This window comes from Oncorhynchus nerka, linkage group LG19, assembly GCF_034236695.1.
Source record: "Oncorhynchus nerka isolate Pitt River linkage group LG19, Oner_Uvic_2.0, whole genome shotgun sequence".
NCBI classification, from domain to species: Eukaryota; Metazoa; Chordata; class Actinopteri; order Salmoniformes; family Salmonidae; genus Oncorhynchus; species Oncorhynchus nerka.
This window is the reverse complement of record NC_088414.1, coordinates 33,824,930-33,851,182: the sequence shown is the minus strand read 5'-3', so window position 1 is coordinate 33,851,182 and position 26,253 is coordinate 33,824,930. Positions and strand designations below refer to the sequence as shown.

The following is a 26,253-nucleotide window of genomic DNA, read 5'->3' as shown; positions in this document are numbered from 1 at the left end:
GCTCCCAGCTGTTCCTCATTCTCCTAACGACCTCGTTTACTCTCTCACACCTGTCCCCTCTTTTGCCCTCTGATTAAGTCTCTATTTCTCTCTCTGTTTTCTGCTTCTGTCCTTGTCGGATTCTTGTTTGCTTTGCCCTTGTCCCGTCCTGTCGTAATCTGCCTCTTCATCAGATGCTGCGTGTGAGCAGGTGTCTCTGTCCACTACGGCCCGCGCCTACCCAGAGGGACCTGCAGTCTGTTGCCGCTAGCCCTGCAATTCTCCTCTACTACTAGAAGGAGGACTCTCCTGCAAAGATAGAGGATTCATGTTTTCCCTGTTTGGACATCTCCTGTAAAGATTGAGGATTATGTTTTCCCTGTTTGGACATTAAAGGACTCTGTTTCTGTTGAATCGCTGTTGGGTCCTCACTCATCTGCATAACACCACCATGATGAAGTCACTGCCGTCTTTACCCCAACACACCACTCACCCTTTGACCAGCTCCACCATGATGAAGTCACTGCCGTCTTTACCCCAACACACCACTCCCCCTTTGACCAGCTCCACCATGATGAAGTCACTGCCGTCTTTACCCCAACACACCACTCCCTCTTTGACCAGCTCCACCATGATGAAGTCACTGCCGTCTTTACCCCAACACACCACTCCCCCTTTGACCAGCTCCACCATGATGAAGTCACTGCCGTCTTTACCCCAACACACCACTCACCCTTTGACCAGCTCCACCATGATGAAGTCACTGCCGTCTCCAGAGTTGAAGAGGAGCAGGCCGTCGGGGGAGGTGGTCTTGAACTGGAAGAAGAGGTGCATGGAGGCGTAGGCCTGCAGGGTAGAGAAGGCTAGGTAGCTGGCCCGGCTGTGGAAGGTCACAGGGTCAGCCACGATGCGGCGCATGCCGAAGCGAGCGTTGAGTTCGCAGTAGGAGATGTCTCCGTTCTTACACTGGTCCAGGTAGGGCACGCCATTGAAGGAGAGGGCCTGCAGGTGCCCTATGAAGTTGGTTGGCACCACAGAGATGAATCGTCTCTCTGTCATGATGCCAGTCTCAATGTTGTGGAACTCCAGGCCGGTGTGGGCACCGGCCATATGGCCTGGGGTAGAGTAAAGACATGATGATCGGCATAATATATATATTTAGCAGACACTTCTATCTAAAGCGACTTACAGTGGAGCACCATGCTCTACCGCCTGAGCTACAGAGGATCACAAACGGAACGTGAAATGTTTTTGGTATTTAGTGTATTACTATGAGGATCACAGTTTCCCTTCATCTCATGGTTTGACTCTGCTCTCCCCTCCTACCTTCCACAGTCACATTGTCCACAGAGAGCTGCAGGTTCTTCCCAAGACGTACCACCTTCACTGAGTGCCACTCATTGTCGTTCAGCTTCTGTCCTGCTAACAGCATCTCTGGGCCTTTACCTGAGGAAAGGAAAGGAGGAAGTCACCCGCAGAGCACAGTAATAAAGCATATCCCTCTTTCCAAGAGATACCTGAATAAAAGACACTTCCTGGTTAGAACACATTAACATACTATATCACTCATAAGCACACAAACACCTGCAACCTGGAAATGCCATTCAGTGAGGGCAGTACTGTATGTAAAGAAAAACTACACAACCTCTCTCTCCTACGCTTACTTGCACAATCCTTACCGATGTTGTCAAAGAGAAATTCCTGTACCCTATGAAATCTCAAATAAGAAACGCAGTTCAGAATGTAAGAGCTCTGTCAATGTTTGTGTAAACAAACTGTTGGTTTGAGTTGAGAGTGCTTATTACACAACTGTACTGTACTCATCACAAGTGCCAAAAAAGGAAAACCAGCCACGTCACAAACACCGACGTCTTGCTTCCAGACAAATTAAACACTTTCTTTGCCTGCTTTGAGGATAATACAGTGCCACAGACACGGCCCGCTACCAAGGACTGTGGGCTCTCCTTCTCCGTGTCCAATGTGAGTAAGACATTTAAACGTGTTAACACTCACAAGGCTGCCGGCCCTAACGGCATCTCTAGCCGCGTCCCCAGAGCATGCACAGACCAGCTGGCTGGTTTGTTTATGAACATATTCAATTTCTCCCTATCCCAGTCTGCTGTCCCCACATGCTTCAAGATGGCCACCATTGTTCCTGTAACCAAGAATGCAAAGGTAACTGAACTAAACGACTATCGCCCCGTAGCACTCACTTCTGTCATCATGAAGTGCTTTGAGAAACTAGTCAAGGATCATATCACCTCCACCTTACCTGTCACTAGTCCCACTTAAATTTGCTTACCACCCCAATAGGTCCACAGACAAAGCAATTCCCATCACACTGCACACTGACCTATCCCATCTGGACAAGAGGAATACCTATGTAAGAATGCTGTTCATTGACTATAGCTGAGCATTCAACACCATTGTACCCTCGAAGCTCATCATTAAGCTTGAGGCCCTGGCTCTCAACCCCGCCCTGTGCAACTGGGTCCTGGACTTCCAACTGGGCCGCCCCCAGGTGGTGAAGGTAGGAAACAACATCTCCACTTCGCTGATCCTCAACACTGGGGCCCCACAAGGGTGTGTGCTTAGCCCCCTCTACTACTCCCTGTTCACCCATGACTGTGTGGCCATACACAACTCCAACTCAATCATCAAGTTTGCAGACAACACAACAATAGAAGGCTTGATTACCAACAATGACAAGACAGGGAGGAGATGAGGGCTCTGTGGTGTCAGGAAAATAACCTCTCACACAACATCAACGAAACAAAGGAGATGATCGTGGACTTCAGGAAACAGCAGAGGGAGAACCTCCCTATCCAGATCGACGGGACAGCAGTGGAGAAGGGGAAAAGTAAAGTTCCTCAGCGTACACATCACTGACAAACTGAAATGGTCCACACACAAAGACAGTGTCGTGAAGAAGGCGTAACAGCGCCTCTTCAACCTCAGGAGGCTGAAGAAATGTGTCTTGTCACCTAAAACCCTCACTAACTTTTACAGATGCACAATTGAGTGCATCTTGTTGGCTGTATCACCGCCTGGTACGGCAACTGCAACACCCACAACCGCAAAGCTCTCCAGAGGGTGGTGAGGTCTGCACTCTTTGGTCTTGGCCATAGTGGAGTTTGGAGTGTGACTGTTTGAGGTTGTGGACAGGTGTTTTTTATACTGATAACAAGTTCAAACAGGTGCCATTAATACAGGTAACGAGTGGAGGACAGAGGAGCCTCTTAAAGAAGAAGTTACAGGTCTGTGAAACCCAGAAATCTTGCTTGTTTGTAGGTGACCAAATACTTATTTTCCACCATAATTTGCAAATAAATTCATTAAAAATCCTACAATATGATTTTCTGGATTTTTTCTTCTCATTTTGTCTGTCATAGTTGAAGTGTACCTATGATGAAAATTACAGGCCTCTCTCATCTTTTTAAGTGGGAGAACTTGCACAATTGGTGGCTGACTAAATATTTTTTTGCCCCACTGTATATACTGTATTCTATACTATCTATTGCATCTTAGCCTGTGCCGCTCTGTCATTGCTCATCCATATATTTATATATTCCTTTACTTAGATTTGTGTGTATTAGGTATGTGTTGTGGAATTTTGGGATATTACTTGTTAGATATTGCTGCCGAAATTAGAAGCACATGCATTTCGCTACACTCACAATAACATCTGCTAACCATGTGTATGTGACCAATAAAATTTGATTTGATTTTAAATGTTTAATATCCACTGGTATATGACTCAAATCCCGTCTCCTCTATATGAAATGTGTTGTGGAATTTTGGGATATTACTTGTTCTTGTTGTTGTTAGCCGTCTTTGTATCAAAGATAATTGTGTAGTCTAGAGCGATTTTCTAGGTTAGCTAGCCAGCTATTGTCGTTGTTTTAACGCAACGTAACGTAATCAACACTGCTAGCTAGCCAGCTAGCCCCCGAATAGCAGCACTGTAGAAACTATTCCACTCAACGGAACGACTTGATTAGTGTAGTGTCAACAACGCAGCCACTGCCAGCTAGCCTACAAAGTCAACAACGCAGCCACTGCCAGCTAGCCTACTTCAGCAGTACTGTATCATTTTAATCATTTTAATCATTTTAGTCAATAAGATTCTTGCTACGTAAGCTTAACTTTCTGAACATTCGAGACGTGTAGTCCACTTGTCATTCCAATCTCCTTTGCATTAGCGTAGCCTCTTCTGTAGCCTGTCAACTATGTGTCTGTCTATCCCTGTTCTCTCTGCACAGACCATACAAACGCTCCACACCGCGTGGCCACGGCCACCCTAATCTGGTGGTCCCAGCGCGCACGACCCACGTGGAGTTCCAGGTCTCCGGTAGCCTCTGGAACTGCCGATCTGCGGCCAACAAGGCAGAGTTCATCTCAGCCTATGCCTCCCTCCAGTCCCTCGACTTCTTGGCACTGACGGAAACATGGATCACCACAGATAACACTGCTACTCCTACTGCTCTCTCTTCGTCCGCCCACGTGTTCTCGCACACCCCGAGAGCTTCTGGTCAGCGGGGTGGTGGCACCGGGATCCTCATCTCTCCCAAGTGGTCATTCTCTCTTTCTCCCCTTACCCATCTGTCTATCGCCTCCTTTGAATTCCATGCTGTCACAGTTACCGGCCCTTTCAAGCTTAACATCCTTATCATTTATCGCCCTCCAGGTTCCCTCGGAGAGTTCATCAATGAGCTTGATGCCTTGATAAGCTCCTTTCCTGAGGACGGCTCACCTCTCACAGTTCTGGGCGACTTTAACGTCCCCACGTCTACCTTTGACTCATTCCTCTCTGCCTCCTTCTTTCCACTCCTCTCCTCTTTTGACCTCACCCTCTCACCTTCCCCCCCTACTCACAAGGCAGGCAATACGCTCGACCTCATCTTTACTAGATGCTGTTCTTCCACTAACCTCATTGCAACTCCCCTCCAAGTCTCCGACCACTACCTTGTATCCTTTTCCCTCTCGCTCTCATCCAACACTTCCCACACTGCCCCTACTCGGATGGTATCGCGCCGTCCCAACCTTCGCTCTCTCTCCCACGCTACTCTCTCCTCTTCCATCCTATCATCTCTTCCCTCTGCTCAAACCTTCTCCAACCTATCTCCTGATTCTGCCTCCTCAACCCTCCTCTCCTCCCTTTCTGCATCCTTTGACTCTCTATGTCCCCTATCCTCCAGGCCGGCTCGGTCCTCCCCTCCCGCTCCGTGGCTCGACGACTCATTGCGAGCTCACAGAACAGGGCTCCGGGCAGCCGAGCGGAAATGGAGGAAAACTCGCCTCCCTGCGGACCTGGCATCCTTTCACTCCCTCCTCTCTACATTTTCCTCTTCTGTCTCTGCTGCTAAAGCCACTTTCTACCACTCTAAATTCCAAGCATCTGCCTCTAACCCTAGGAAGCTCTTTGCCACCTTCTCCTCCCTCCTGAATCCTCCTCCCCCCCTCCTCCCCTCTCTGCAGATGACTTCGTCAACCATTTTGAAAAGAAGGTCGACGACATCCGATCCTCGTTTGCTAAGTCAAACGACACCGCTGGTTCTGCTCACACTGCCCTACCCTGTGCTCTGACCTCTTTCTCCCCTCTCTCTCCAGATGAAATCTCGCGTCTTGTGACGGCCGGCCGCCCAACAACCTGCCCGCTTGACCCTATCCCCTCCTCTCTTCTCCAGACCATTTCCGGAGACCTTCTCCCTTACCTCATCTCGCTCATCAACTCATCCCTGACCGCTGGCTACGTCCCTTCCGTCTTCAAGATTGCGAGAGTTGCACCCCTTCTGAAAAAACCTACACTCGATCCCTCCGATGTCAACAACTACAGACCAGTATCCCTTCTTTCTTTTCTCTCCAAAACTCTTGAACGTGCCGTCCTTGGCCAGCTCTCCCGCTATCTCTCTCAGAATGACCTTCTTGATCCAAATCAGTCAGGTTTCAAGACTAGTCATTCAACTGAGACTGCTCTTCTCTGTATCACGGAGGCGCTCCGCACTGCTAAAGCTAACTCTCTCTCCTCTGCTCTCATCCTTCTAGACCTATCGGCTGCCTTCGATACTGTGAACCATCAGATCCTCCTCTCCACCCTCTCCGAGTTGGGCATCTCCGGCGCGGCCCACGCTTGGATTGCGTCCTACCTGACAGGTCGCTCCTACCAGGTGGCGTGGCGAGAATCTGTCTCCTCACCACGTGCTCTCACCACTGGTGTCCCCCAGGGCTCTGTTCTAGGCCCTCTCCTATTCTCGCTATACACCAAGTCACTTGGCTCTGTCATAACCTCACATGGTCTCTCCTATCATTGCTATGCAGACGACACACAATTAATCTTCTCCTTTCCCCTTCTGATGACCAGGTGGCGAATCGCATCTCTGCATGTCTGGCAGACATATCAGTGTGGATGACGGATCACCACCTCAAGCTGAACCTCGGCAAGACGGAGCTGCTCTTCCTCCCGGGAAGGACTGCCCGTTCCATGATCTCGCCATCACGGTTGACAACTCCATTGTGTCCTCCTCCCAGAGCGCTAAGAACCTTGGCGTGATCCTGGACAACACCCTGTCGTTCTCAAATAACATCAAGGCGGTGGCCCGTTCCTGTAGGTTCATGCTCTACAACATCCGCAGAGTACGACCCTGCCTCACACAGGAAGCGGCGCAGGTCCTAATCCAGGCACTTGTCATCTCCCGTCTGGATTACTGCAACTCGCTGTTGGCTGGGCTCCCTGCCTGTGCCATTAAACCCCTACAACTCATCCAGAACGCCGCAGCCCGTCTGGTGTTCAACCTTCCCAAGTTCTCTCACGTCACCCCGCTCCTCCGCTCTCTCCACTGGCTTCCAGTTGAAGCTCGCATCCGCTACAAGACCATGGTGCTTGCCTACGGAGCTGTGAGGGGAACGGCACCTCAGTACCTCCAGGCTCTGATCAGGCCCTACACCCAAACAAGGGCACTGCGTTCATCCACCTCTGGCCTGCTCGCCTCCCTACCACTGAGGAAGTACAGTTCCCGCTCAGCCCAGTCAAAACTGTTCGCTGCTCTGGCCCCCCAATGGTGGAACAAACTCCCTCACGACGCCAGGACAGCGGAGTCAATCACCACCTTCCGGAGACACCTGAAACCCCACCTCTTTAAGGAATACCTAGGATAGGATAAAGTAATCCTTCTCACCCCCCTTAAAAGATTTAGATGCACTATTGTAAAGTGGCTGTTCCACTGGATGTCATAAGGTGAATGCACCAATTTGTAAGTCGCTCTGGATAAGAGTGTCTGCTAAATGACTTAAATGTAAATGTAATGAAATGGTATATCAACTCTTTAGACAACCAGCTAACAACATGTGTAGTATCCAGAGGCTTGGCCGGTGGATAGAGTTTTATAGCTCCAGGATTTCTGCTAAATCCTCTGCTTTTTTCCCCCAGCTCTCAAGGTTTGATTTGAAAATAGGTCACAATGTGGAAGCTTTGCCACTGCAGCACAGTCAACCCCAGCCGACACAGCAATTCAAAGGAGTTCTGACATGGCTAGGAAAGCTAATTGGCCATGCCTAAGCCAGACGGCCTCCAGGGGTTTGTCTGTCTAATTGACATCAGGGTGTATGACAATAACAGAGAGAGGACACTGGCTGGCTGCTACTGGGACGCTGCTACTGGGACGCTGCAGCTGATGATATGAATTTGTTTCCAAGTACTTCACTATTTCCTCCTCTGGGAGAGAGAGGCCACTGGCTTCTGCCCTTTTACAGCAGAGCAAGTGTCTCGGCAGGGGGCAACATTCTAGACCAACTACAAAGTTATCTGACACAGTAGCTATGGCAACATAACACTGTGTTGTAACTCTGGGTGTCACAGGAACACATTAGTGTGACTGTCATGAGGCAGGGGGATTTCTCTCTCCATGTTCACACCCACAGACCCTTTTTGCCCAACCTTCATATATAATGAGTCATAAACCTTTCAGAACGATGTACAAACAAAAGGAGGCAGTCACACCAGCTCGAAGGAAAAGGTTGAACTCTGACCCGTCAGGAGACACGAACAAGGTCATGTTGTGTGTCTAACAAAGGTTTCCTTGGTTCAACATCCCATGATGTTGGGCAGGAAAACACCCAACTCCCTCTCAGAAAAACATTCTTAATACACAGGCAAATGATAAAGTATTGACTTTTATCCCTACTCTTAAATACATTTGAAATGACGACTTGGATCAACTTGGAGGAGAACGAGAATTGTCTTGCAGGAGGGTGAGAGGAGAGAAGGCATGACAAAGAGTTGTCAGTCTTGGACTGAAACAGAAGTCACGGAAAAACATGGAACGCTGACAGGGACTGAAGAAAAATGGACAGACCTACACCTTTGTGAAAAACGAATGGCCCACGAGAGTGGCGTTTTGGACACCTTCACACCATGTGCTGCAACACAAAGCTGACTGCTCCAATTGAGGTCGTTACAACACTGTATATATAAATAATATGACATTTGAAATGGCTTTATTCTTTTGAAACTTCTGTATGTGTAATGTTTACTGTTCATTTTTGTTGTTTATATTACTTTTGTATATTATCCACCTCACTTGCTTTGGCAATGTTAACACATGTTTCCCATGCCAATAAAGCCCCTTGAATTGGTACCGACGCGGGTCAAGGAGAGACAAAGAGAAAGAAAGGACCTGACCCAGTGACTCAGTAAATATGACAGCATTCTCTGTGTTTCATCCTTGACAAGTCGGCATTGCTTTATCAACCATAATCTTTGTGTTTATTTTAATTGTGTGTTTCTTAGGATAATAATAAATGATGTTTTTATAAAGAAATTTGGTTCTCTTGTTTTGACAAATGCTGGCTTTAATACAATTAAAGACTTTACGTTTCCTTTCAAATTGTTGATACAAGACTTTATGAATGTAGGCTAAACTACTAATTAGATTTTCAAGTAAATTGTTCCCTTTGAATAAAAACAATTACTGGTGTCCTTATGCAATGTTATTAATTTAGAACAGCAGGCAAATTAATTAATTAAGTCACCAATTATAACCAATTATTAGACTACTAAAGTCCCTACAACCGGTACATTGTCATCTTATAACATAAAATTCAGCTTTAAGTACTATTGACATGTTTGATTACATTATCCAACAATGACATCTAATCTTAGAAACGGTGAGGCATGGGGCAGAGCGGTGCTGTTTGAATATGAAACTTTGTTACAATTGTAAAACAACAACAATCAATCTCTTTTCAGACCATTATATCAGCATGTCTATTATTCCCAAATAACCTTCAGATCTTAGTATGGAACCCCGGTCATGTTCCTCTTTATTGACGGTGGGTTTATGTCCTACAAAACCCACGTTCAACTACTAAATCAACACAACAGTCTACTTTACTGAGCAGTTGGAGGGAGGTACAGACAAATCCTTATAGAGCGGAGGAGATGGGACTATTCATCTGAAGTGAACTGTGTTAAAGCAGTGTTGCTCTGGTCTCCGAGGAGGGCTCCCCTGCCATCTAATAATGGAGCCTCAGCCCAAACACCTACTCTGTGGTTCAGCGGAGAGCATTTCTGCCAGGATCAAGTGCATACACATTTTAGAGGAGTTTGCAAGCAAGTGTTGCAAGGGCTGTATAGTGGTGTGCTGAACAGTAAGAATTCTGGTGTGTCAGAAAGCACAGAAATCACTAGATATTCTGTCACGCCTTGGTCTTAGTATTTTGTGTTTTCTTTAATTATTTGTTCAGGCCAGGGTGTGACATGGGTTTATTGTGTTGTGGTGTGTTTTGTATTGGGGTTTAGTAGGTATTGGGATTGCGGCTGAGTAGGGGTGTCTAGAGTAGGCTTGGCTGCCTGAGGCGGTTCTCAATCAGAGTCAGATGATTCTCGTTGTTGGGAACCATATTTAGGTAGCCTGGGTTTCACTGTGTCCTTAGTGTCTTTGTTCCTGTCGCTGTGTTAGTTGACAAGTATAGGCTGTTTCGGTTTTCGTTACGTTTATTCTTTTGTAGTGTTTGTGTTATTTCGTGTTTACGTTTGTTTGATTAAACATGGATCGCAATCTACACGCTGCAGTTTGGTCCGACTCTCCTTCACCACACCTAGAAAACCGTTACAGAATCACCCACCCTAAACGGACCAAGCAGCGTGTCAACAGGCAGGAGCAGCCCAAAGAGGAGATGCGCAATAAGGATTTCTGGACATGGGAGGAAATCCTCGACGGGAGAGGACCCTGGGCTAAACCAGGGGAGTGTAGCCGCCCAAAGGTGCAGCAGGAGAAGAGGCGACGGTATGAGGAGGCAGCACGGCGACTCGGAAGGAAGCCTGAGAATCAGCCCCAAAAATGTATTGGGGGGGGGCTCAGGGAGAGTGTGGCAGAGTCAGGAGTCAGACCTGAGCCAACTCTCCCTGTTTATCGTGAGGAGCCAAGGAGGAGACCAGAACCAGAGCCGGTGTTGGAGGTGAGCGAAACAGAGACTGTGAAGGAGTTAATGGGGAAATTGGAGGAGAGAGAAATGAGGGAGCTTGAAATGTTGGTGCTTTTTGCATGGAATTCGCCCGACGGAACGTGTCAGGGATTTGATGGCACCTGGGTTAGCGCTCCATACTCGTCCTGAGGTGCGTGTTAGTCGGCTGGTGAAGTTGGTGCCAGCCTCACGCACCAGGCCTCCTGTGCACATCCCTAGCCTTGCACGTCCTGTGCCAACACTGCTCTCAAGATCTCCAGTACGCCTTCACGGTCTAGCCCATCCTGTGCCACCTCCACACTCCAGTCCTCCGGTAGCAGCTCCCTGCACCAGGCTTCCTGTGCGTGTCCTCGATCCAGTACCACCAGTTCCAGCACCACGCACCAGGCCTTTAGTGCGCCTCGCCTGTTCAGCGCAGCCAGCGCTTTTCTCCTCTCCTGCGCTGCTGGAGTCTCCCGCCTGTTTAGCGCAGCCAGAGCCTTTCTCCTCTACAGCGCTGCCGGAGTCTCCCGCCTGTTTAGCGCAGCCAGAGCCTTTCTCCTCTCCTGCGCTGCCGGAGCCTCCCGCCTGTTTAGCGCAGCCAGAGCCTTCCTCCTCTACAGCGCTGCTGGAGCCTCCCGCCTGTTCAGCGCAGCCAGAGCCTGTCTCCTCTCCTGCGCTGCCGGAGCCTCCTGCCTGTTCAGCGCAGCCAGAGCTGTCAGTCTGCATGGAGCAGCCTGAGCTGTCAGTCTGCATGGAGCAGCCAGAGCTGTCAGCCTGTATGGAGCAGCCAGAGCTGTCAGCCTGTATGGAGCAGTCTGAGCTGTCAGTCTGCATGGAGCAGCCTGAGCTGTCAGTCTGCATGGAGCAGCCTGAGCTGTCAGTCTGCATGGAGCAGCCAGAGCTGCCAGTCTGCATGGAGCAGCCAGAGCTGTCAGTCTGCATGGAGCAGCCAGAGCTGCATGGAGCAACCAGAGCTGTCAGTCTGCATGGAGCAGCCAGAGCTGTCAGCCTGTATGGAGCAGCCTGAGCTGTCAGTCTGAATGGAGCAGCCTGAGATGTCAGTCTGCATGGAGCAGCCAGAGCTGTCAGTCTGCATGGAGCAGCCTGAGCTGTCAGTCTGCATGGAGCAGCCTGAGCTGTCAGTCTGCATGGAGCAGCCAGAGCTGCCAGTCTGCATGGAGCAGCCAGAGCTCTCAGTCTGCATGGAGCAGCCTGAGCTGTCAATCTGCATGGAGCAGCCTGAGCTGTCAATCTTCATGGAGCAGCCAGAGCTGTCAGTCTGCATGGAGCAGCCAGAGCAGCTAGATCCGCCAGTCAGCCATGATCTTCCAGATCTGCCAGTCAACCAGATTCTTCCAGATCTGCCAGTCAACCAGATTCTTCCAGATCTGCCAGTCAACCAGACTCTTCCAGATCTGCCAGTCAACCAGAATCTTCCAGATCCGCCAGCCAGCCAGGATCTACCGGAGCCAACTACCTGCCTGAGCTTCATCTCAGTACTGGGCTTCCTCTCAGTCCCGGGCTTCCCCTCAGTCCCGAGCTTCCCCTCAGTCCCGAGCTTCCCCTCAGTCCCGAGCTTCCCCTCAGTCCCGAGCTGCCTCAGTCCCGAGCTGCCCCTCAGTCTCGAGCTGCCCCTCAGTCCCGAGCTGCCCCTTAGTCACGAGCTGCCCCTCAGTCCAGTGGGGTTCTGGGTGAGGACTATTAGGCCATGGTCGGCGGCGAGGGTGGATTATCCCAGGACGCAAGGGGGAGGAACTATGACATTAATGGAGTGGGGTCCACGTCCCGAGCCGGAGCCGCCACCATGGACAGACGCCCACCCGGACCCTCCCTATGGTTTTGAGGTGCGTCCGGGAGTCCGCACCTTAGGGGGGAGGTTCTGTCACGCCTTGGTCTTAGTATTTTGTGTTTTCTTTAATTATTTGTTCAGGCCAGGGTGTGACATGGGTTTATTGTGTTGTGGTGTGTTTTGTATTGGGGTTTAGTAGGTATTGGGATTGCGGTTGAGTAGGGGTGTCTAGAGTAGTCTTGGCTGCCTGAGGCGGTTCTCAATCAGAGTCAGATGATTCTCGTTGTCTCTGATTGGGAACCATATTTAGGTAGCCTGGGTTTCACTGTGTCCTTAGTGTCTTTGTTCCTGTCGCTGTGTTAGTTGACAAGTATAGGCTGTTTCGGTTTTCGTTACGTTTATTGTTTTGTAGTGTTTGTGTTATTTCGTGTTTACGTTTGTTTGATTAAACATGGATCGCAATCTACACGCTGCAGTTTGGTCCGACTCTCCTTCACCACACCTAGAAAACCGTTACATATTCACAGTGAAGTGAACTGCTTTTTTATGTCTACACACCCTAGCTGGAGATTGCGATCTATCCCCTCCATTCCCAACACACAGTCAAGTATTTCTCATTGTTGTTTTTCTAATATAGACCAATATCTCAAATACTATTTAAAATATCTAAATTGCTTTCACATACATTTCAAAGTAAGTATTCAGATATATTTAAAAAATACAATATCGGAATGTACTATATTTGGAAAAACACTTGGAAAGTATTAGCATGTATTTGAAAATACAAAATTACACTGACTCAAATACACTCCCATGAATTTAACCCAGGTATTTGAAAATAGTATTTGATAATACTTTCAAATAGTAGGCTATTTTTAGGAAATAAAAAAAATACTTTTAAATACTTCCAATGATTCACATCATTTGAAAATATTCAAATACACAGAAAAATAAGTATTTAGATATCACATACTCGTGTATTTGAAGCCAGGTCTGATTCACAGCACAGTTTAATATTACGTTACATGATTTTAGTTCATTCGCTATTATGGGGAGTTGTTTATCAAGCAAACATTGTTTCTGTGGTTATTTCCTGTAATTGATCTGCTGTTTGATCGTCTGAGTGGATGCAATGTTTAGGAGCAAACATTAGCATAAACTTATCGGGTAGAAATGTAATTGCTTTATGTCATTTCATTTTGATACCGTTGTTTTTTTGTTCTTGGTGTTGCGGTGATTACTGGTTGGTCCTGTGTTCTGCTGTGCTTCCTAGGGTGCGCGCAAATATGTGCAATTATTTGAAGGCTCATGCAGTGTGCGCTCCACTCCCTCCAGTTGTGTTTTGGTTTGGAGTTAGGCTTGTGCATATAATTGAATAAAGTTGATTCGAGTACTCAAGGCACACTTAACCAGCATGGCTCTGCAGCGATATGCCATCCCATCTGGTCTGCGCTTAGTGGGACTATCATTTGTTTTCAACAGGACAATGATACAACACACCTCCAGGCTGTGTAAGGGCTATTTTGACTAAGAAGGATATTGATGGAGTGCTGCTTCAGATGACCTGGCCTCCACAATCACCTGACCTCAACCCAATTGAGATGGTTTGGGAGTCGGACCGCAGAGTGAAGGAAAAGCAGCCAACAAGTGCTCAGCATATGTGGAAACTCCTTCAAGACGGTTGGAAAAGCATTCCAGGTGAAGCTGGTTAAGAGAATTCCAAGAGCGTGCAAAGCTGTCATCAAGGCAAAGGGTGGCTACTTTGAAGAATCTAAAATATATTCAGATTTGTTTAACACTTTTTTGGTTACTACATGATTCCAAATATCAGGGGGTGCTGCAGCACCCTCAGCAACCCCTACTTCCCGCTATGGAAAACTAGTACATCTCTCCTCACCATTCTGCTCTCTAAACAATAGATGATTCCATATGTGTTATTTCATAGTTTTGATGTCTTCACTATTATTCACAATGTAGAAAATAGTAAAAATAAAGAAAAACCCTTGAATGAGTGTCCAAACTTTTGACTGGCACTATATGTTGAAATTATGTTTATCTTCCATTGATTAACTATTAGCCATGCTTAAGACATGGTTAATAGCTGTTGAGAATGCTATATTATGGTGTTTGGCCAGTTTCTATCTTTTTTTACTGAGTGTAATTAGATTTGTCCGTCTAGATTGTGGGCCACATGGGTATGCTCCGAGGTGTGTCCATGGAGGAGATCCTATATACCTGTGTGTAATTGTTGCTCTTATTTGCTAGTGTTTGAATGGGAGGCTGGTCAGAGCCTGGTAGACCCCAGCTGTGTCTTTTGGCAGGGATAGCTGCATAGGTTTGATATCCTTTCAGTGTTTCGTTTGTAAAAAACATTTAAAAAATATTTTTGGCAACTTTAATTTTGTATCACCTATTAGTAAACCAACACCAGATTTGGCACATGTAAGTTTGCCTTCTGCATTGAACATGCCCTAAAGACCGTGAAACACACGACCCCTTTCACACAGATGCACAATTATATCTAAACTTTTCACACCAAAATCCCATTGACATAAACACACAATTTACACCATACTTTGAATAAGGCACAGTTTAGATTAATTTGTTTTTAAAATGCTGATTATTAAAGGAAAATGAATGCACATAGTTATTCTCTACATTACAGAAAATGACATGTCCCTGTGCAGCATTGTGAGGATGATTCTGTCTTGATATACTGCAGGCATAGTTGAGACTTTGAACATGCAAGGTATTGATGCAAATAAAAAAAGGCTAATTTTGTAAAACAAATGTATCCTTTTTAGATGACAGTATACTTACGACAATACGTAGTCCAACATTGGTTGGTCTATTCCATTAGAACTGGCACCGTGACAATACGTAGTCCAACATTGGTTGGCCTATTCCATTAGAACTGGCACCGTGACAATACGTAGTCCAACATTGGTTGGTCTATTCCATTAGAACTGGCACCGTGACAATACGTAGTCCAACATTGGTTGGTCTATTCCATTAGAACTGGCACCGTGACAATACGTAGTCCAACATTGGTTGGCCTATTCCATTAGAACTGGCACCGTGACAATACGTAGTCCAACATTGGTTGGTCTATTCCATTAGAACTGGCACCGTGACAATACGTAGTCCAACATTGGTTGGTCTATTCCATTAGAACTGGCACCGTGACAATACGTAGTCCAACATTGGTTGGTCTATTCCATTAGAACTGGCACCGTGACAATACGTAGTCCAACATTGGTTGGTCTATTCCATTAGAACTGGCACCGTGACAATACGTAGTCCAACATTGGTTGGTCTATTCCATTAGAACTGGCACCGTGACAATACGTAGTCCAACATTGGTTGGTCTATTCCATTAGAACTGGCACCGTGACAATACGTAGTCCAACATTGGTTGGTCTATTCCATTAGAACTGGCACCTTGTTTTGTGTGCTGTGTTATGTACCTACTGTAACTGCATTGCTCTCGATGACTATTCTCCTTGTGTTATCTACCTATTGTAACCGCATTGCTCTCGACGACTATTCTCCTTGTGTTATGTACCTACTGTAACCGCATTGCTCTCGATGACTATTCTCCTTGTGTTATGTACCTACTGTAACTGCATTGCTCTCGACGACTATTCTCCTTGTGTTATCTACCTATTGTAACCGCATTGCTCTCGACGACTATTCTCCTTGTGTTATGTACCTACTGTAACCGCATTGCTCTCGATGACTATTCTCCTTGTGTTATGTACCTACTGTAACTGCATTGCTCTCGACGACTATTCTCCTTGTGTTATGTATCTACTGTAACTGCATTGCTCTCGACGACTATTCTCCTTGTGTTATCTACCTATTGTAACCGCATTGCTCTCGACGACTATTCTCCTTGTGTTATGTACCTACCGTAACTGCATTGCTCTCGATGACTATTCTCCTTGTGTTATGTACCTACTGTAACTGCATTACTCTCGACGACTATTCTCCTTGTGTTATGTACCTACTGTAACTGCATTGCTCTCGACGACTATTCTCCTTGTGTTATGTATCTACTGTAACTGCATTGCTCTCGACGACTATTCTCCTTGTGTTATGTACCTACTGTAACTGCATTGCTCTCGACGACTATTCTCCTTGTGTTATGTATCTACTGTAACCGCATTGCTCTCGACGACTATTCTCCTTGTGTTATGTACCTACTGTAACCGCATTGCTCTCGACGACTTTTCTCCTTGTGTTATGTACCTACTGTAACTGCATTGCTCTCGACGACTATTCTCCTTGTGTTATGTATCTACTGTAACCGCATTGCTCTCGACGACTATTCTCCTTGTGTTATGTACCTACTGTAACCGCATTGCTCTCGACGACTATTCTCCTTGTGTTATGTATCTACTGTAACCGCATTGCTCTCGACGACTATTCTCCTTGTGTTATGTACCTACTGTAACCGCATTGCTCTCGACGACTATTCTCCTTGTGTTATGTACCTACTGTAACCGCATTGCTCTCGATGACTATTCTCCTTGTGTTATGTACCTACTGTAACCGCATTGCTCTCGACGACTATTCTCCTTGTGTTATCTACCTACTGTAACCGCATTGCTCTCGACGACTATTCTCCTTGTGTTATGTACCTACTGTAACCGCATTGCTCTCGACGACTATTCTCCTTGTGTTATGTACCTACTGTAACTGCATTGCTCTCGACGACTATTCTCCTTGTGTTATGTACCTACTGTAACCGCATTGCTCTCGACGACTATTCTCCTTGTGTTATGTATCTACTGTAACTGCATTGCTCTCGACGACTATTCTCCTTGTGTTATGTACCTACTGTAACCGCATTGCTCTCGACGACTATTCTCCTTGTGTTATGTACCTACTGTAACTGCATTGCTCTCGATGACTGTTCTCCTTCTGAAATATAAGATCTCTATTCACCTTAAAAATACGGTTTACTATATGCTACTGTAAACATGTTTGTGATACTAGTATGTTGTAGGTTGCAGACGCTGTGGCCTTATGGAGACAGTGCACCTTGGTGAGCAAATCAGGACCATGGACAGCTCCCCACCAGAATACCCTGCGGCAGAGTATACTATACACTGGCTGAGGCAATCAGCCTGAGACAACATGGTATGGGGAAAAGGTGGGAGCCATTACGACCTAGTCAGGTACCTGTGGTGTTTCTTATTTATGACTGTTACCACTGCCTATACTGTATACAACAGATAACCTCCGCTTTGGGCCTACATTGGGCAACATCCACCCATACATTTTTCCCCCCTCCTGTTTTGTAAATTGTGCCGGTTCCTCTCTATGCTTACCTCCTAGCATAACTCCAATTATATGTTAAAATGGTGCATGTAAGTGGTCAATTCACCGCATGTTTAAAATGCACAACAAGTTTTGGCCTAAAGAGAGGCTCTCCCAGATGGTCGAGGGCTCTAATTGACTATAATTTAGTTAAACTACTGGCAAATTTTGTCTGTTTAAAGTCAATTAAGATTTTATTTTATTTTACTGCCATTAAACTTCAATCCATCTAAATTCATAGGACAATTATGCAGCAACATACTTAAGGTTGCTATTTAAGGTAAAACATTTACTCTGTACACAATCTGTTGTCACGGTCTCACCTGTATAACATTATTAGGAAAGTAGATGTAGAACGGATCTTCTGGCCCGTAGTAAAGAAGGTTTATACCTGTACTGACCAACATAAAAAACTAAGTAGTTACATCTTTCCTTGAATCCTAATAAATGTATTTGAAAAGTCAATTGTAAGGACAACAGTTCAAATAGGTCACCCCCCCCCCCCTCTCCCCGAAAGCCCAATGGTATATTGCCATCTGGTGGTGAAGTATATTACTGCTGGAAGTTAGTAGCAGGGACTGGGAGCTACTGCCACTGTCGTCTCTATGAAAAGCACTGAGTAAACAGATGGTCTTTTTCTGTGGTAAAGAACAAGGGATCATTTTGTTATTCTGAAATGTGTTGCTTAGAGGATGAGTTTACCAAAGAATGTTCAGCTTTATACAGTATTTGATACTTTCCTTACAGTCCCTTACATTTTCAAGACAACCATGTGATTGTTGTACTTCATGGGGATAAATATTTGATATGGCTAGTGTTAAATTCATTTAACAGCATTAAAAGTAAAACAGTGAGGTATAGAATACAGTTGTTCTGAAGTAGAGTTAAACATGATAGGAGTAACTTACTGAGGTTACAGTCTATCCTGATACAATCTGGTGAGAGAGAGAGAGATGGTGAGATAAAAAAAGAGATATATATATAAGAAGATAAAGTAAAAATGTCACATCCTTCAAGGTACATTCTGCAGTTTCTTTAGACAGAGACCACCATCCGGGGACAAGCTCCAGAGTCAAAACCAGCCTTTTCCTCACCATAGCCACCATTCAGCACCCACTAACATACGAGCTGAGGGAGGTAATGTTACACTCAGGAGAACCAGTAATGTGCAGTGCCTTAGGAAAGTACAGTGCCTTGCGAAAGTATTCGGCCCCCTTGAACTTTGCGACCTTTTGCCACATTTTAGGCTTCAAACATAAAGATATAAAACTGTATTTTTTTGTGAAGAATCAACAACAAGTGGAACACAATCATGAAGTGGAACGACATTTATTGGATATTTCAAACTTTTTTAACAAATCAAAAACTGAAAACTTGGGCGTGCAAAATTATTCAGCCCCTTTACTTTCAGTGCAGCAAACTCTCTCCAGAAGTTCAGTGAGGATCTCTGAATGATCCAATGTTGACCTAAATGACTAATGATGATAAATACAATCCACCTGTGTGTAATCAAGTCTCCGTATAAATGCACCTGCACTGTGATAGTCTCAGAGGTCCGTTAAAAGCGCAGAGAGCATCATGAAGAACAAGGAACACACCAGGCAGGTCCGAGATACTGTTGTGAAGAAGTTTAAAGCCGGAATTGGATACAAAAAGATTTCCCAAACTTTAAACATCCCAAGGAGCACTGTGCAAGCGATAATATTGAAATGGAAGGAGTATCAGACCACTGCAAATCTACCAAGACCTGGCCGTCCCTCTAAACTTTCAGCTCATACAAGGAGAAGACTGATCAGAGATGCAGCCAAGAGGCCCATGATCACTCTGGATGAACTGCAGAGATCTACAGCTGAGGTGGGAGACTCTGTCCATAGGACAACAATCAGTCGTATATTGCACAAATTTGGCCTTTATGGAAGATTGGCAAGAAGAAAGCCATTTCTTAAAGATATCCATAAAAAGTGTCGTTTAAAGTTTGCCACAAGCCACCTGGGAGACACACCAAACATGTGGAAGAAGGTGCTCTGGTCAGATGAAACCAGAATTGAACTTTTTGGCAACAATGCAAAACGTTATGTTTGGCGTAAAAGCAACACAGCTCATCACCCTGAACACACCATCCCCACTGTCAAACATGGTGGTGGCAGCATCATGGTTTGGGCCTGCTTTTCTTCAGCAGGGACAGGGAAGATGGTTAAAATTGATGGGAAGATGGATGGAGCCAAATACAGGACCATTCTGGAAGAAAACCTGATAGAGTCTGCAAAAGACCTGAGACTGGGACGGAGATTTGTCTTCCAACAAGACAATGATCCAAAACATAAAGCAAAATCTACAATGGAATGGTTCAAAAATAAACATATCCAGGTGTTAGAATGGCCAAGTCAAAGTCCAGACCTGAATCCAATCGAGAATCTGTGGAAAGAACTGAAAACTGCTGTTCACAAATGCTCTCCATCCAACCTCACTGAGCTCGAGCTGTTTTGCAAGGAGGAATGGGGAAAAATGTCAGTCTCTCGATGTGCAAAACTGATAGAGACATACCCCAAGCGACTTACAGCTGTAATCGCAGCAAAAGGTGGCGCTACAAAGTATTAACTTAAGGGGGCTGAATAATTTTGCACGTCCAATTTTTCAGTTTTTGATTTGTTAAAAAAGTTTGAAATATCCAATAAATGTCGTTCCACTTCATGATTGTGTCCCACTTGTTGTTGATTCTTCACAAAAAAATACAGTTTTATATCTTTATGTTTGAAGCCTGAAATGTGGCAAAAGGTCGCAAAGTTCAAGGGGGCCGAATACTTTCGCAATGCACTGTATTCAGACCCCTTCTTCTTTCCACGTCACAGCCTTATTCTGAAATAGATTCCATTTCATCAATCTACACATAATACCCCATAATGGCAAAGTGAAAACAGGTTTTTATAAATGTTTGCAAATGTTTTAAAATAAAAAACTGAAATACCTTATTTACATAAGTATTCAGACCCTTTGCTATGAGACTTGAAATTGAGCTCAGGTGCACCCTGTTTCCATTGATCAACCTTGAGATGTTTCTACAATTTCATTGGAGTCCACCTGTGGTAAATTAAAATGATTGGACATAATTTAGAAAGGCACACGTGTCTGTATAAGGTCCCACAGTTGACAGTACAATTCAGAACAAAAACCAAGCCATGAGGTCAAAGGAATTGTCCGTAGAGCTCCGAGACAGGATTGTACCAAAACATGTCTGCAGCATTGAAAGTCCCCATGAACACAGTGGCCTCCATCATTCTTAAATGGAAGAAGTTTGGAACCACCAAGACTTCCTAGAGCTGGCCGCATGGCCAAACTAAGCAATCGGGGGAGAAGAGCCTTGGTCAGGGAGATGACCAAGAACTCTATGGTGACTCTGACAGAGCTCTAGAGTTCCTCTGTGAAGATGGGAGAATCTTCCAGAAGGACAACCATCTCTGCAGCACTCCACCAATCAGGCCTTTATGGTAGAGTGGCCAGACGGAAGCCACTCCTCAGTAAAAAGCACATGACAGCCTGGTTGGAGTTTGCCAAAAGGCCCCTAAAGGATTCTCAGACCATGAGAATAAAGATTCTTTGCTCTGATGAATCCAAGATTGAACTCTTTGGCCTCTTTGGCCATCCCTACGGTGAAGCATGGTGGTGGCAGCATCATGCTGTGGGATGTTTTTCAGCGGCAGGGAATGGGAGACTAGTCAGGATCGAGGGAAAGATGAATGGAGCAAAGTACAGAGACATCCTTGATGAAGACCTGCTCCAGAGTGCTCAGGACCTCAGACTGGGGTGAAGGTTCACCTTCCAACAAGACAACGACCCTTAGCACACAGCCAAGACAACGCAGGAGTGGCTTTGGGACAAGTCTCTGAATGTCCTTGAGTGGCCCAGCCAGAGCCCGGACTTGAACTTGAATCTCTGAAAGAATTGAAAATAGCTGTCCAGCGATGCTCCCCATCCAACATGACAGAGCTTTAGATAATCTGAAGAGAATAATGGGACAAACTCCCCAAAAGAGGTGTGTCAAGTTTGTAGCATCATACCCAAAAATACTTGAAGCTGTAATCACTGCCAAAGGTGTTCAACAAAGTACTGAGTAAAAGGTCTGAATACTTACAGTACCAGTCAAAAGTTTGGACACCTACTCATTCAAGACTGTGTGAATCAGGCCTTCATGATCGAATTGCTGCAAAGAAACCACTACTAAAAGACACCAATAATAAGAAGAGACATTTTTGGGCCAAGAAACACGAGCAATGGACATTAGGCCGGTGGAAATCTGTCCTTTGGTCTGCTTGGTTCCAACCGCCATGTCTTTGTGAGACAGAGTAGGTGAACAGATGACATCTGCATGTGTGGTTCCCACTGTGAAGCATGGAGGAGGAGGCATGATGGTGTGGGTGTGTATTGCTGGTGACACTGTCAGTGAGTTATTTAGAATTCAAACACACTTAACCAGCATGGCGACCACAGCATTCTGCAGCGATACGCCATCCCATCTGGTTTGCGCTTAGTGGGACTATCATTTGTTTTCAACAGGGCAAAGACCCAGCACACCTCCAGGCTGTGTAAGGACTATTTTACCAAGAAGGAAAGTGATGGAGTGCTATATCAGATGACCTGGCCTCCACAATCACCCGACCTTAACCCAATTGAGATGGTTTGGGAGTCGGACCGTGCTCAGCATATGTGGAAACTCCTTCAAGACTGTTGGAAAAGCATTCTAGTTGAAGTTGGTTAAGATAATGCCAAGAGGGTGCAAAGCAGTCATCAAGGCAAAGGGTGGCAAAGGGTGGCTACTCTATTTTGATTTGTTTAACACTTTTTTGGTGACTACGTGATTCCATAACACACACATTTTCAAACATAGTATAGACTAAGGAAAGGGCTGGTTTGCATAGTCACAGCCACACTGAAGGAGTGAGAAGTAGTTTTCTCTACTCTTCTGACAAGGGTTTTTCCCCACTCATACAGTAATAAAGGCCTAGTGCACAGATTTGGTGGAAATAATATATATACATATATATATATATTATTTAAAAACAAAATATCAGGGGGTGCTGCAGCACCCTCAGCACCCTCAGCACCCCTACTTCCCACTATGGAAAACTAGTACATCTCTCCTCACCATTCTGCTCTCTGAATAACAGAATAGCTACATAGTCATTATGGCTTACCATAACCTGCAATGAAGGCTACAGTATGTACTACTATATACTACTATGCTAGTGTGGCTGAGGTGTGCTCTGGAGCTGTCAACCATCACAGAGCAGTGGATACAAACAGCCAAGGACCAGACTCACTACCTACAGACGTACTGGGCATGTTGTACACCATGACAATGTACAGTACCAGTCAAAAGTTTGGACACACCTACTCATTCAAGGGTTTTTCTTTATTTGTACTATTTTCTACATTGTAGAATAATATTGAAGACATCAAAACTATGAAATAACACATATTGAATCATGTAGTAACCAAAACAGTGTTAAACAAATCAAAGTATATTTGAAGAATGTAAAATATAAAATATAATTGGATTTGTTTAACACTTTTTTGGTTACTACATAATTTCATATGTGTTATTTCATAGTTTTGACGTCTACACTATTATTCTATAAGGTAGAAAATAGTTTGTTTTTTAAATAAAAAATGGAATGAGTAGGTGTGTCCAAACTCTTGACCGGTACTGATGGTACAGTACTGTATGTTTTTAAGTGAGCTGGCCTCTCTGACTGTCTGTTCCTAGGACTGCAGACACACAGGCCGTTGAAGGGCTGAAAGGGTTGGGGGATGGATCAGCTAGCGACTGACCTGGGCATGGGTCAGAAAGATAGAGGGAGGAGGAGAGGGAAAGAGACAGGGGAGAGAGAGAGAGAGAGGGAGGAGGAGAGGGAGAGAGACAGGGGAGAGAGAGATAGAGGGAGAGAGACAGGGGAGAGAGAGAGAGAGAGGGAGGAGGAGAGGGAGAGAGACAGGGGAGAGAGAGATAGAGGGAGAGAGACAGGGTAGAGAGAGAGAGGGAGGAGGAGAGGGAGAGAGACAGGGGAGAGAGAGAGAGAGAGAGAGAGAGAGGGAGGAGGGCAGGGAGAGAGATAGGGGAGAGAGAGATAGAGGGAGGAGGAGAGGGAGAGAGACAGGGGAGAGGGAGGAGGAGAGGGAGAGAGACAGGGGAGAGAGAGAGAGAGAGAGAGAGGGAGGAGGGCAGGGAGAGAGACAGGGGAGAGAGAGATAGAGGGAGGAGGAGAGGGAGAGAGACAGGGGAGAGAGAGAGAGAGAAAACACAGAGGAGATAGAGAGATGTACATAGATGATGTGTATGATAGAGAGAAGAGTAAGTAGAACAAGACCTCTCTCATTACATCACTCTCACTGAGAAGCCGTGAGCACTCAAAGGCCTAGAGTTAGTGTTGTTAGCATTACCCAGGTTGACGGTGAGTTTGACCCGGCCTGCTTCCAGCTCCAGACGCAGGGTGTCAGCTGAGTCCTGGGAGGTGGTGGCCAACAGCAGCCCAAAGGCCCTCTGGGACATAAAGCGTAGCGCCACGTCCTCGGCCTCCGTGTGCATGCTGACTGGCAGTGTCACCTTCAGGTACATGCTGCCATCATAGCTCAGCACCGTGGCCTCTGTGTGTGACACCCAAAGACAGGGAAACAGGGTTAGCTAATGTTTTGGTCACAAATGTTCCCGTACAGCACAGAACAATTTCCTATACACTCAACAGTGAATAAGCGCATGATTCAGAATAAATTAAGAATTCAATGTAAGATGTGATCATTGGTGAACCACATCTAACAGTGTTTTTCCATGTATGTCTGTTGGTTTCCTGCAGGAACACTAGATGGCAGGAAAAGCCTGTAATACACCACACAGCTCTGTTAGGTGATGCCTCTCTAATCATCCTCTTCTCATAGATTTCTATTCAGGCCACAAATAGGATGAGGATTCCATTTATATCCCTCAATGTTATCAGTCAAATGGCTTCACAATGGGGTTGCTCTCCTCTCTGTGAGAAATATCTCTGTGGTAGATGCAGGGTGATTTAGGAGAGCCCACCACAATAGTGATGAATCACTGATACCCAGCAGTGTTTATTCCTCATGTACTGCCACTTCACTAACAGATCACTAATGAAGTGGGAAGTTACCCCTTGAATGACTCACATAAATGTGATTTAATTGACATTGTCTGTATGAAATATCTGAAAACCTTTAAAAAGTTTTGCGGTATCTTTTCAACCGGGAACAACATTCCCCATCCCGCTGTCACTTGCTCTCACCACTTGCACAGTTTCCCCAACCCGCTGTCCCTCTCTCTCACTGCTTTCACAGTTTCCCCATCCCGCTGTCCCTCTCTCTCACAGTTTCCCCAACCCGCTGTCCCTCTCTCTCACTGCTTTCACAGTTTCCCCATCCCACTGTCCCTCTCTCTTACAGTTTCCCCATCCCACTGTCCCTCTCTCTTACAGTTTCCCCATCCCGCTGTCCCTCTCTCTTACAGTTTCCCCATCCCGCTGTCCCTCTCTCTTACAGTTTCCCCATCCCGCTGTCCTTCGCTCTCACCGCTTTTACAGTTTCCCCAACCCGCTGTCCCTCTCTCACCACTTTCACAGTTTCCCCATCACGCTGTCCCTCACTCTCACCGCTTTCACAGTTTCCCCAACCCGCTGTCCCTCTCTCTCACTGCTTTCACAGGTTCCCCATCCCACTGTCCCTCTCTCTCACTGCTTACACAGTTTCCCCATCCCACTGTCCCTCTCTCTCACTGCTTTCACAGTTTCCCCATCCCACTGTCCCTCTCTCTTACAGTTTCCCCAACCCGCTGTCCCTCTCTCTCACTGCTTTCACAGTTTCCCCATCCCGCTGTCCTTCGCTCTCACCGCTTTTACAGTTTCCCCATCACACTGTCCCTCACTCTCACCGCTTTCACAGTTTCCCCAACCCGCTGTCCCTCTCTCACCACTTTCACAGTTTCCCCAACCCGCTGTCCCTCACTCTCACCGCTTTCACAGTTTCCCCAAACCACTGTCCCTCACTCTCACCGCTTTCACAGTTTCCCCAACCCGCTGTCCCTCTCTCTCACTGCTCTCACAGTTTCCCCAACCCACTGTCCCTCTCTCAATGCTCCCACAGTTTCCCCAACCCGCTGTTCCTCTCTCTCACCGCTTTCACAGTTTCCCCAACCCGCTGTCCCGCTCTCACCGCTCTCATAGTTTCCCCAACCCACTGTCCCTCTCTCACAGTTTCCCCAACCCACTGTCCCCCTCTCACCACTTTCACAGTTTCCCCAACCCACTGTCCCTCTCTCACCGCTCTCATAGTTTCCCCAACCCACTGTCCCGCTCTCACCACTCTCATAGTTTCCCCAACCCACTGTCCCTCTCTCACAGTTTCCCCAACCCACTGTCCCTCTCTCACCGCTCTCACAGTTTCCCCAACCCGCTGTCCCTCTCTCTCACCGTTCTCACAGTTTCCCCAACCCGCTGTCCCCCTCTCACCGCTCTCACAGTTTCCCCAACCCGCTGTCCCACTCTCACCACTTTTACAGTTTCCCCAACCCGCTGTCCCTCGCTCTCACCGCTTTTACAGTTTCCCCAACCCGCTGTCCCTCTCTCTCACCACTTTCACAGTTTCCCAACCCGCTGTCCCTCTCTCACCGCTCTCACAGTTTCCCAAACCCACTGTCCCTCTCTCACACCGCTCTC

The 26,253-nt window shown here is 46.3% G+C and overlaps 1 protein-coding gene across 1 annotated transcript in view; it reads right to left on the bottom strand.

Annotated features, from left to right (window-relative positions):
• Positions 1 to 26,253, bottom strand: part of LOC115115854 (neurexin-2-like) — a 91,605-nt gene that overhangs the window by 20,905 nt on the left and 44,447 nt on the right. Inside the window, exons 7-9 of the mRNA XM_065005046.1 lie at positions 23,972 to 24,175; positions 1,306 to 1,425; positions 713 to 1,094 (exon numbers count right to left, since the gene is read on the bottom strand). Of these exons, the coding sequence (XP_064861118.1) occupies positions 713 to 1,094; positions 1,306 to 1,425; positions 23,972 to 24,175 (706 nt within the window). The remainder of the gene's footprint in view (positions 1 to 712; positions 1,095 to 1,305; positions 1,426 to 23,971; positions 24,176 to 26,253) is intronic.